General features: G+C 36.0%; 1 protein-coding gene across 1 annotated transcript in view; it reads left to right on the plus strand.

The window, feature by feature from the left end:
* Positions 1-12421, plus strand: part of LOC142342960 (uncharacterized) — a 114012-nt gene that overhangs the window by 28567 nt on the left and 73024 nt on the right. Inside the window, exon 2 of the mRNA XM_075394640.1 lies at positions 10237-10527. Coding sequence (XP_075250755.1) covers positions 10237-10527 — 291 coding nt within the window. The remainder of the gene's footprint in view (positions 1-10236; positions 10528-12421) is intronic.

Below are 12421 nucleotides of genomic sequence, written 5' to 3' on the forward strand. Positions count from 1 at the left end.
CGATATCATTAACTTTTACAACAAGTTTCTTAATACTAAAATTTGATTGGTTTGTAGTTTGTAATATAATCACGTTAACGTCAATTGTATATAAGTTATCTTCAATTAAAGTAGGAGTTTTCTTCTCTAATGTTTTAATATTATTGTAAAAACACATTTAGTGATTTATCGATGAAATTAGAAAATTAGTTTGTTTACAATAATATTTGTATTCTCTAAGTGAGCAAACATCTGACAGATAGATTTTGTTAAGAAGTCTGTTTTGGGATGAATAGTATTGTTTTGTAAAAAAGTAACACAAATCAGCAATATGACAAATAAATATAACTTAAGATTTCCGATTTTCCTCCAAGGAATAAGGTTACACATTTTTGATGTTTTCTGGATTTAAATACAATGTATAATGTAACACTGTGACTGCTTCGTAGGAAGTTTTTGAACTTTCGTATTGCGTAATGTTACTAAAAATAGAAATTTCGTCATTTCCTTATATGGAAATAATTAGTCATAAAGTTATTCTAACTAAAAAACCAAAAATTGTATTCATTCTCACTTTGTTATCAGATACAGTTGCTCGGCAATTTACTTAAAATTTATTCAATTTATTTTGGATCACAACAAAACAATGCCTTCTCTTGATAGAAATCTACCTGTCAAATGCTCAAAGTGCGAGAAAATGGTTGTCAAGCAGCAAATGGCTCGACACAAAAAATCGTGTGATAGTGGGACTTTAAAATGTCCCAAGTGTCTACATTTCTACACAAAGAGGAAAGAGGACTTGAACTACCACCTTGCTAAGCATCACGCTCCTCAAAAAAAGAAGCTTAGTACAGTGTGCACTATATGCTTGGAGGAATTTCCAAGTTTTTATTCTCTTCAACAACATAAGAGACGGAAACACGGAACATCGACCAAAGTTGGAACCAAATCCGGCGAAAGCTTGAAAGAAGTACTAGAATCGGAAGAATTGGATAGGAACAACGAACAGTTACAGCAGGAACTTAGTGCCTGTCAACACTTCTTTGACAATACTGAGATGGAGAATGGAAGACATAGAGTATTCAATTTTAAATTGTCGAGACTTGATCCCAGCGAAATTAATGAAAAACTGAAGGAAGTGTTTGAAAAGCTTAACTGTGCTGCAAAAATAAATTTATCCCTGGGATTTATTTTACGAAATGTTGACACAGACGAATACCGATATTTTTATGCTCATGAGAACAACACCTTCTTTGAGAAGTCTCATTTACTTTGTTCTAAGGGAGACTTAGTCTCACTTCAGGATAGAGTAGAGAAATTGGATTTGATTGAGACTTGTGCTCAAGAAAGGGCAAACACAAAATGGCGGTATGCACTAACTACGAATGTAACAGTTTTCTGTGCTCTTCTCAACAATATCCCAATGGGATGTTTAGATGCTGTTATACCTGAACAGTTGTTGAAGAGAAACGATGTAAATTGTCTTGTTACGAATGGATACGGAGAAACCTACAAGGACTACCTTTGCTTGTTTAGAGCTGTGGCTGTTCACTTGTATGGATCAGCTGAGCTAGAAACAAACGCAGCTAAGTTGTTCAGTGACTTTCTCCACGAGTCTGGTCATGACGCAATTAACTTTAGAGGAGTGTCAATGGATCACCTTGTGTTTGTTGAAAATGCTATAAAACACAACATTTTCATTTATGACATTGACATTGAGGACGGGGATTTTGTAGGTGAACTTGCCAGAAGAAGTATTGAGATGTACGAGAACAACATTAATCTACTGCGCTACAACAACCACATTTGCTATGTTGATGATATCAACACGTTTTTCAAACGATTCCGCTGTCCTAATTGTGATACCTTTATTAAGCGTGCTGGTAATTTCCACCGTCACGTGAAATCTTGTAAAGATAGGATACAGCACATTTATCCGAAGAGTGTTCACACTTTTGAGAGAAACTTTGTTCGATAAACTTGACGGTTTTGGAATTGGATATGAGGAAGAACAAAAACTGTTCAAAAACTTGGCTGTATTTGACTTCGAATCAATCTGCGTTCCATCTAATGAACTAAAAGATACCAATACAACTACTTTATAGGAAAACATGAACCAATATCTGCGTCAATTTCCTCTAATTTATTACAAGAACCTATTTTCCTTTGCAACAGAGACCCCAAGACACTGATTGTATCTTTTGTTGAATCATTAGAAGAATTAGCTAGCAGAAGTAAAGCAGAAATGATGCAAAAATTTTCCTCAATTGAAAATGCAATTAAAAACAGAGTAAGTTCTATTTTCGAGAAGCTAAATGGAAGGAAAGATGAGAGTACTCCAATGTTTGAATTTCAATATATCGAAGAAGAAGAAATTGATATGTTGACTCAATTCCTCCAAATTTAGAAAAATCAACTTCTCGAACTACAACAACATTTTGAACGTTATGTCAGCATTTTACCTGTATTTGGATTCAACAGCGGGAAATATGATCTGAATCTTATCAAATCGTATTTACTACCCTACCTCATTCACGAGCGCGATATTCAAACAACGGTAATTAAAAAAGCTAATCATTTTGTATCCTTTAAATTTGGCGATGTTCAGTTTCTCGATATTCTAAAATTTCTTGGTGGAGCAACATCACTAGATTCGTTCCTCAAAGCTTACAAGACAAATGAGACCAAAGGATTTTTCCCTTATGAATGGTTCGACTCACCAAACAAATTGGATGTAACTTTCCTAACCCCTTACGAATGTTTCTTTTGTAAGTTGAGAGATCACAATCCCTTGGAAAAAGAATTTACGGATTTCACAAAATTGTTGAATAGTGGACTTTCCCAACAGGAGGCTCTGAAAAAACTTAGGTTGAAGGTAGTGCCCCCCTCGGGATTCGACAACTACAGTTACCTGGAAAGTGTGTGGGAGCACGAACAAATGACAACTTTTCAAGACTTTGTCAGGTGGTATAATAACAAAGATGTTGTCCCGACACTAGAAGCGATGCAGAAAATGATGGAATTCTATCATAACAAAGGGATTGATATGTTAAAACTGGGTTGCACACTACCTAATTTAGCAAATACTTGTCTACACAAATCAACTAATAGCAAATTCTATCCTTTCGTTGAAGCAGACAAAGATTTACATGATAAAATACGCGAAGATATGACCGGTGGTCCCTCTATTGTGTTTACTAGAAAAGCAATTGTGGATCAAACCTACATTCGAAACACAGAAAACATTTGCAAATCAATTGTGGGTATAGACACCAGTCAACTTTACCCCTACTCAATGTGTCAAGAAATGCCCACTGGACTTTACACTAGATGGGAGTTTGATTCAGACTCTCAGAAGTTTAAAGCTAGACAAAATAAATCGAGGAAATTTGAGAACATGGTTATGTCGTACCTACAATCTCAACGTCCTAACTGCACTATTGAAAGCTACTACACAACTGGAACTCAGAAAAAGATTGATTGTTTTAATGTAGACGGATTTTGTGCTCACTGTAAAACTTTTTTTGAAGCAATGGGTTGTTACTTTCACTTTTGTGCATGTCAGGAAGCAAGAGCAAGCATGTCAGAGGAAGAGACTCAGAAAGGATTAAAGAAACGGGAATACGATGAACTAAGACGAGACTATTTGCGAAACAAAGGATATAAAGTCGTTGAGATATGGGAATGTAACTGGTGGGAAACTGCCAAAGGTGATGAATCTGTAAAAATTCACGTGAGAAACAATTTCCCATTCAAGCTACCTCTGACTCAAGAATCTCTACTTACAAAGATAAGAGAAGATAAACTATTTGGTTACGTTCAGTGTGATCTCGAAGTTCCAGATGGGTTGAAATACAAGTTCTCGAACTTTCCACCAATCTTTAAAAATTTTAATGTTAGTCGAGCAGATATTGGTGATTATATGAGGGATTATGCAATTGATAACGATTTACTCAAGCAACCGCAACGCATGTTAATTTCAAGCTTCAAGTTGGAGAATGGAACAGTCATAACACCATTACTCAATTTTTACCTTAGTCTTGGGCTAAAATGCACCAAAATTTATCGCTTCGTTCAGTACACACCCAAAAAATGCTTCAACAATTTTGTCCAATCGGTTGTTGATGCTAGAAGAGTTGGAGATGAAAATCCTGAATCAAGCGTTGTAGCAGAAACAAGGAAATTGTTAGGGAATAGTTCCTATGGTTACCAAATCATGGACAGAAGCAGACATACAGAGACAAAATACTTGAACGATGAAAAGACACACAAAGCTATCAACGGGAAATTGTTTAAGAGACTTAACAGTGTGTCAAAAGAACTATACGAAGTTGAACTTGTAAAATCAAAAAATGAGCACCGTGAACCGATAATAGTCGGCTTTTTTATACTTCAGTACGCGAAATTACGTATGTTGGAGCTTTATTACAATTTTTTTTGATAAATTTTGCGATGTCGACACGTTCGAAGAGTTAAAAATGGACACTGACTCCCTATACTTAGCTCTAGCGCACGATAATTTGTACGATTGCATTCGTCCATCTAAAAAAGCAGATTGGGAAACTCTGAGGGAACACGATTGTGATGATTCTTTCAAAGCTGATGCTGTACAAAATTTCTTCCCTAGAACTTGTTGTGATAAACATAAAAAGCACGATAAGCGTGAACCAGGTCTGTTCAAGGAAGAATTTAGATGTACTGAAATGATTTGTCTCTGTAGCAAAACATATTGTTGCTACGATGCCAAATCGGATAAGTACAAATTCAGCAGCAAAGGACTGAACAAACGAACATTGGAAGAGACCGGAGATGGACCATTGGAAAAATATCGGCGAGTGATGGAAGAAATCATCAATTTAACATCTACAATTAGAGGATTTTGGACAATCAACCACTGCGTCGCTACCTATGAACAAACAAAGAAAGGACTCTCATATTTTTATCCTAAACGAAAAGTGTTATCTGATGGAATTCATACTGTACCCCTGAACTTGTAATTTATTGAATCAATTTTCGTATTGTGAGCGCTCTCTGTTGTGTTTAAAATTACTTATAATGTACTTGATTAATACTGTGTCTGTATTTTTGTACCTTCATAATTCATTCTTTTAAAAATTTTCAATTTTCTCAATTTTAGTGGATATAACTGACCTTAATACATTGCGGCGGCTATACCTAATCTTAATACATTGTGGCGGGTATACCTAATCTTAATACATTGTGCCGGCTATACCTAATCTTAATACATTGCGGCGGCTATACCTAATCTTAATACATTGCGGCGGCTATACCTAATCTTAATACATTGCAGCGGCTATACCTAATCTTAATACATTGCAGCGGCTATACCTAATCTTAATACATTGCGGCGACTATACCTAATCTTAATACATTGCGGCGGCTATAACTAATCTTAATACATTGCGGCGGCTATACCTAATCTTAATACATTGCGCTGGTTATACCAATAAACATGTTGAAATTTACTGCGAGGGGAATTATCCGTTAATTCCCGCTACCTGTACAATTTCCCGCACTGTACAATTCCCGTGCGCGCTGCCTGTACAATTCCCCGCCTGTACAATTCCCGTGCTTGCTGCCTGTACAATTCCCCGCCTGTACAATTCCCTGCGCGGAAAGGCCAATGACCGGCTCCCAAAAATGCGGCTGATCTACTCACACTATACTACTAATACCCTGGTCCCTATACTTAATCTTAATACGTTGCGGCGGCTATTCCTAATCTTAATTCGTTGCGGCGGCTATTCCTAATCTTAATACGTTGCGGCGGCTATTCCTAATCTTAATACGTTGCGGCGGCTATTCCTAATCTTAAAACTTTGCGGCGGCTATTCCTAATCTTAATACGTTGCGGCGGCTATTCCTAATCTTAATACGTTGCGGCGGCAATTCCTAATCTTAATACGTTGCGGCGGCTATTCCTAATCTTAATACGTGGCGGCCGCTATAACTAATACGTGGCGCCCGCTATTACTAATCTTAATACATGTACGCCTATACCCTATCTTAATACATTAGTGTAGACCCTCTCTCAAAAATTACTCCTATACCCTATCTTAATACATGGGGTCTACACCCCCCCCTCCCCCCCCCCCCCCCGGGTTGACTTGCTCACCCTATTACTACTAAGATCAAATGAACTCATAAAATGTGCAATTATGATCAAAAATAATGAAAATGAAAACGCGAAGTACCAAAATAAAGAAACCATTAGTTAATTATAAAACCGTTGCCGACAAAAAAAGTAGAACTCACAGGAAGTTGGTTTCCGCCTGTTTTCACTGAGACTATGCCCAAAGTTGCCAGAAAAAAAACAAAAAAGTGGCAAAAATCAAAAATTCACCGATATTTTTTCAAAAAAAATATATGCAAAGTCATAACAGACATTAGATACGAACATCTTTGACTGGGGATACTAAACCATTGGGCTAAAAAAAACATAAGAAATGAAAACAAAACAAAAGAACTCCAAAAAATTTTTACGAAAACAATTTGTCAGAGCCATAAAAACAATGAGCTTAACTCTGAGACCATGACATAATCTCGTTCAGTCTCGTTTATTGTAAATAGTACCTGTCATTAATTGAGCCCTGATCTGAAATTTTTGTCCGTAATGTACATAAAAACCACTACATAGCGGAAATATTTTGAAAAAAGGTCACGTCCCTTTAAAATCTAAAAAAATTTTGTCATAGCGATCCATAGTGAGATCAAGATCAGCCTAGATGATACTTTTTTCCATGTTATGTGCGCGTAAAAGTCCACTAGTACTGTGACAATGCCAGATCAGCAAGAGTTAGTTTCGATCTACCGACCTCTGGGTTATGAGCCCAGCACGCTTCCGCTGCGCCATCTTGCTATTTAGGGTCGGCTATACCTAATCTTAATACATTGCGGCGGCTATACCTAATCTTAATACATTGCGGCGGCTATACCTAATCTTAATACGTTGCGGCGGCTATTCCTAATCTTAATACGTTGCGGCGGCTATTCCTAATCTTAATACGTGGCGGCCGCTATAACTAATACGTGGCGCCCGCTATTACTAATCTTAATACATGTACGCCTATACCCTATCTTAATACATTAGTGTAGACCCTCTCTCAAAAATTATTCCTATACCCTATCTTAATACATGGGGTCTACACCCCCCCGGGGTGACTTGCTCACCCTATTACTACTAAGATCAAATGAACTCATAAAATATGCAATTATGATCAAAAATAATGAAAATGAAAACGCGAAGTACCAAAATAAAGAAACCATTAGTTAATTATAAAACCGTTGCCGACAAAAAAAGTAGAACTCACAGGAAGTTGGTTTCCGCCTGTTTTCACTGAGACTATGCCCAAAGTTGCCAGAAAAAAAAACAAAAAAGTGGCAAAAATCAAAAATTCACCGATATTTTTTCAAAAAAAATATATGCAAAGTCATAACAGACATTAGATACGAACATCTTTGACTGGGGATACTAAACCATTGGGCTAAAAAAAACATAAGAAATGAAAACAAAACAAAAGAACTCCAAAAAATTTTTACGAAAACAATTTGTCAGAGCCATAAAAACAATGAGCTTAACTCTGAGACCATGACATAATCTCGTTGAGTCTCGTTTATTGTAAATAGTACCTGTCATTAATTGAGCCCTGATCTGAAATTTTTGTCCGTAATGTACATAAAAACCACTACATAGCGGAAATATTTTGAAAAAAGGTCACGTCCCTTTAAAATCTAAAAAAATTTTGTCATAGCGATCCATAGTGAGATCAAGATCAGCCTAGATGATACTTTTTTCCATGTTATGAGCGCGTAAAAGTCCACTAGTACTGTGACAATGCCAGATCAGCAAGAGGTAGTTTCGATCTACCGACCTCTGGGTTATGAGCCCAGCACGCTTCCGCTGCGCCATCTTGCTATTTAGGGTCGGCTATACCTAATCTTAAAACATTGCGGCGGCTATACCTAATCTTAATACATTGCGGCGGCTATACCTAATCTTAATACGTTGCGGCGGCTATTCCTAATCTTAATACGTTGCGGCGGCTATTCCTAATCTTAATACGTGGCGGCCGCTATAACTAATACGTGGCGCCCGCTATTAATAATCTTAATACATGTACGCCTATACCCTATCTTAATACATTAGTGTAGACCCTCTCTCAAAAATTACTCCTATACCCTATCTTAATACATGGGGTCTAGACCCCCCCCGGGGTGACTTGCTCACCCTATTACTACTGATCTTCTTGTCGAATTATCACATTATGGACAAGTCCAATTAAAGGACGGCAATGTTGGGAAAATGAACAACGTTGGAAAAAAGCGTATCTGGATATGTTAATTGTTTTTGTTGAATAATTTATGCTTTGGGTCGAGACACAGTTATCTCGCAAAACTTTGTAAGTTTTTTTTATTTTGCTTTTGATTGTCTTTTTTTCTGTTGTTGTGCGCCATATACCCATAAGCCATAGATCTTAATTGCTTCCCCAGGACGTATAATTCAACCTAATTAAAGATTCCAGTTTATAGCTGTTTGTTTTAAGGACCTTCAAATTAAATTAAAAAGAGAGACTTTTTCATCTGTCTCCTTTTTGCTTCTATTTTTGTCACCATGTTATTCAATATCACTCATTAAAAATCTCAATCAGTTTTGTTGATTTCAACTTTTTTAGCCCTTGGTTATACGTTGTGACTGATTGCTTCGGCCATTTAGTTTCATAAAAAAGTTTTCGATGTCTAAGTCGTCCTTTTATAAGGAAGACTCGTTGATTTTAACATGAAGTAAATTGATGATTTGCTGTTCTTGTACCTAACATCTTATAATTATAGTGTCTTGAACAGTGTCATGTCGTAAAATTGTTTGAAATTTGGGCTTCTTTATGTATTCGTTTTGTGGGCTCGTGAAATAGTTTCATAATTAACAGGCTCCATTGGCTCGCTGAGGTGTTGAAACTTAGTCCATCGGTTCGTTTTTTAATCCTAAGTCTATTAAGACTTTAAAAAAAGAATGTTTTCAAAAACAAATTTGAGTTTGAGAGCTTCGCCTTTTTAAAATATTTTATCGGTCGAGTTGTAGCTCAGGCCCTGTAAAAACAGGTCACAACCCTTTCCAGTGAGCTATAGTTCAATCTTTATAACCGTTTTAGCTTCAAATATTTTCTTCTTGGTTTTCATACTACTGTTACTACGAGATTTCATAAATTGTTATATTTTTATATTTTTTTACAATTTAAAGGATTTGTTGTTTTTTTTTAAATTTTAACAAAAATCGTTGATTCCATTGGCCTTGTATTTTTGCGCAATCGAACATTGGATAAGGACATGTCTCAATTGATTCCTATGTAGATATAAATGAAAATTTTAGTGGTTTCTGTTGATATCTAATGACAAACTTTGAAATTAATTGTTTTCAAAAATGGAAAAGTACTCTTTTTTTGACCTGTTTACCAGTATCATTGGGGACAGATCCCATATTTGTTTAATGATGTGTAGGTTAAATTGTTTTGATTTGGTTTTAATCTGATGCGAATTTGATTTTGTTTTGATTTTTTTGATTATACACATCGAGTTTTGGTCGTAAATAATGTTCCAACCCCGCTCATTTGTTGTCTGATTTTTATGTTTGTCCTTTCTAGTAGTCCTATTATCAACAACTTTCATCGGCCCTCTAGCGTGGCATTATCGTATTTCATTGGTTGTTTATTGAATGATGTGTTTGTTTTTGAAATTTTTTGTTATCTCTTCATCTTTTGGTAGCCAATTAAGTCAAGAACGTGGATGAGCGGGGTTGGAACATAATGTGCGTAAGCACTTTACCGAGCCTCCTTGTTAATTCAGCGGCTAATTTCTCAAAATGGGAAGTATTTTCACAACAAGGTACATCCAAAAACTTAAGCACGGTGCAATGCTGTTTTATTTGTTTCAATTGAGCCTTTATTTTTAGCAGGTTCTAGGCTTGATCGATCCTTATCACGGCTGAAAAGACTTTTTCTCGACCCATGAAAAAGCATAAAACGTTTGCGACCCATATAGCCGACGAAAAATGAAAAATCTTCTTCAATATATAATCTAAGAAATCAGCCCGACTTTAATTATGATACTTGGTCGTAAACTTATATCCAATATTGACCCTTTTTTCTTTTCTCTTTTAGAGGGGGAGGGTTATTATTCATAATCAATTCATGTTCGTAAAATATTCAAGTTTGTAGAAAAAAAAGTACAGATTTTTCTTCACAGGTCGTCTTTATCACAGCGACCAAGAAGCAACAGTTTGCAGAGGAAGAAGACAACAGCAGTACCAACCACACGCCTACCCGTATTCTCAATTAGCCGAACTCAGCAGTCAGGGTAGTCTCTCCCCGTCGTCGGCACGTACTCGACAAATTGGCACTTCTGCTTCGGGAGGAGGTCACATGAGTGACAGAGAGACCAATAGGAGACAGAGGGCTTTTGATGGTATTATTCACCCGAGTGCGATTCTCGGAGCAGGTCTACCAGAAACACCCGCCAGTCCCATACCAGAGAAGAGTGAGTAGTTGCGAAGTTATGGGAACTCAATTTTTACTCAGCTATAGCGAAGTAATTTTGGACTATAGTGTCCGTACCAAACGCTTATTACTTGTCAAGTAAACTTTTGGATATAGAGGACTTTTGTTGCAAAAAACTTTTTTTATAGGAGACATAAGATTGCGTAAGTTCTTAATCGGCAGAGTTATTCCATTGCAATTCTTTCAAATTATAATCAGTTTCAGCATAGAGTTGGAAAAAATTCCTTGTTCAAAATCTGTGAAAAACGAGTTGTGAAACAATAGTGCAGTTTTGAATCTTTCTAATTAAATTTTTTGCGCAAAATCATGAGCTTCTGTTTATTTATCAGTTGTTGCGAGTACCTCGAAGATAAGTTTTACCCTTTGGGCCATTTTTCGATCTATTAGTGCCATGAAATTTATCAAAAAATTTTTTATCTTCGTTTTCTCTTTTTTTCGTCAACTAACACTTTAGTTCAACATCAAGAAATCATAAAGTGCAAAAATTATAAAATAAATAAAACAAAGAATTTAACCAAATTAGGAAATGCTTTTTTGATAGGATAAAATCTATCTGATTCCATAGCTTTGAGAGTGAGCATGATGCTTTTTCAAATACTCGACTTCTAAACCCGTCTTTGTTTGACAGTCTGAAATTTAGAGAAAGTATCATTTTGACGAAGTTTCGTTCCTTCAATAAAAATTTTTCAGTTATTTTCTGACACTTCAAGTTGAAAGACTTGATTTAACGAATTAAGAGAGTTCAAGGTAAAAGAAATAATTTTACAACAACCATTACATATAATTCATTTTCAATTGCTGTATACGATTATATATTTGTCTTTGAAGTTGCAGTTCGTTAACAATGAAGAAAACACTGACAAATGATCATTTTCTTTTCTCCAGCACTTTTTTTCTGGATAAAATGGAATAAAAACCAAAAGTTCTAATATCCCGGGTCGAGGCCGAATGGTTAACTTGTAAGATCTTGCAAGTTCCTTGCAAGTTCTGACGAGGCGATGCATCGCCTTACAAGCTTTTCTTCCAAAAACTTACATGGTCTTACAAGTTAACCATTCGACTTACAAGTTACTTACAAGTTAACCATTCGCATAAAAACACCACACACCAGCACACACACTCACACATCACGCACACAGGCGCGCACACACACATACAAGCACACACACACACACACACACACATACACACACACACACACACACACACACACACACACGAATATACACACACTATACCGTAAATAAACGTGTCAAGGCGTAAATATAAACGGATGTTTGGAAAATATAGAATCTGGAAAAGTGTGCATTAAAATTAAAAAAGAGGATATAAAAAATGAAGGGCCAGTAAATTATATTGAGAAAATGTTGAAATTAGGATTTGAAGTTTCAATCAAAGTCAATATATTGGTAACATTTTTTAAAAAACAATTGCGAAGAAGCTAATTGAGATCTACTGTTCTTATTGGAAATGCAAAAGGATCTCTCTTGAATTGATAAAAATCAAAAATTAACCATTTTGTCTACTTAGGTCGAATTGTATTATGTTATCCAAACAGAGCAACTAACTCCCACGCGCCTTCTACGGTAAATGACTGAACGTTAAATTGAATTTACCAATGAGAGTTGTGCTCGACCTGAATAAACTTGCAAGAAACTTTCTAGCTAGCCATTCGTTTTGCAAGTTCTTGCAAATTAACCATCTTCTCCAAGAAACTTGCAAGTTCTTACAAGTTAACCATTCGGTCTCGACCCACTATATCATGGTATTAAAGAAAGTTCCTAACTAATAAATGATCAACTTGTGCACTTTTTTGGAACTTTTTAATTGTTTTCAACTTCGCAATAATTTTTCAGCAACTGATTTTCAAATTA

This window comes from Convolutriloba macropyga, chromosome 7, assembly GCF_964194025.1.
Source record: "Convolutriloba macropyga chromosome 7, txConMacr16.3, whole genome shotgun sequence".
NCBI lineage: Eukaryota > Metazoa > Xenacoelomorpha > Acoela > Convolutidae > Convolutriloba > Convolutriloba macropyga.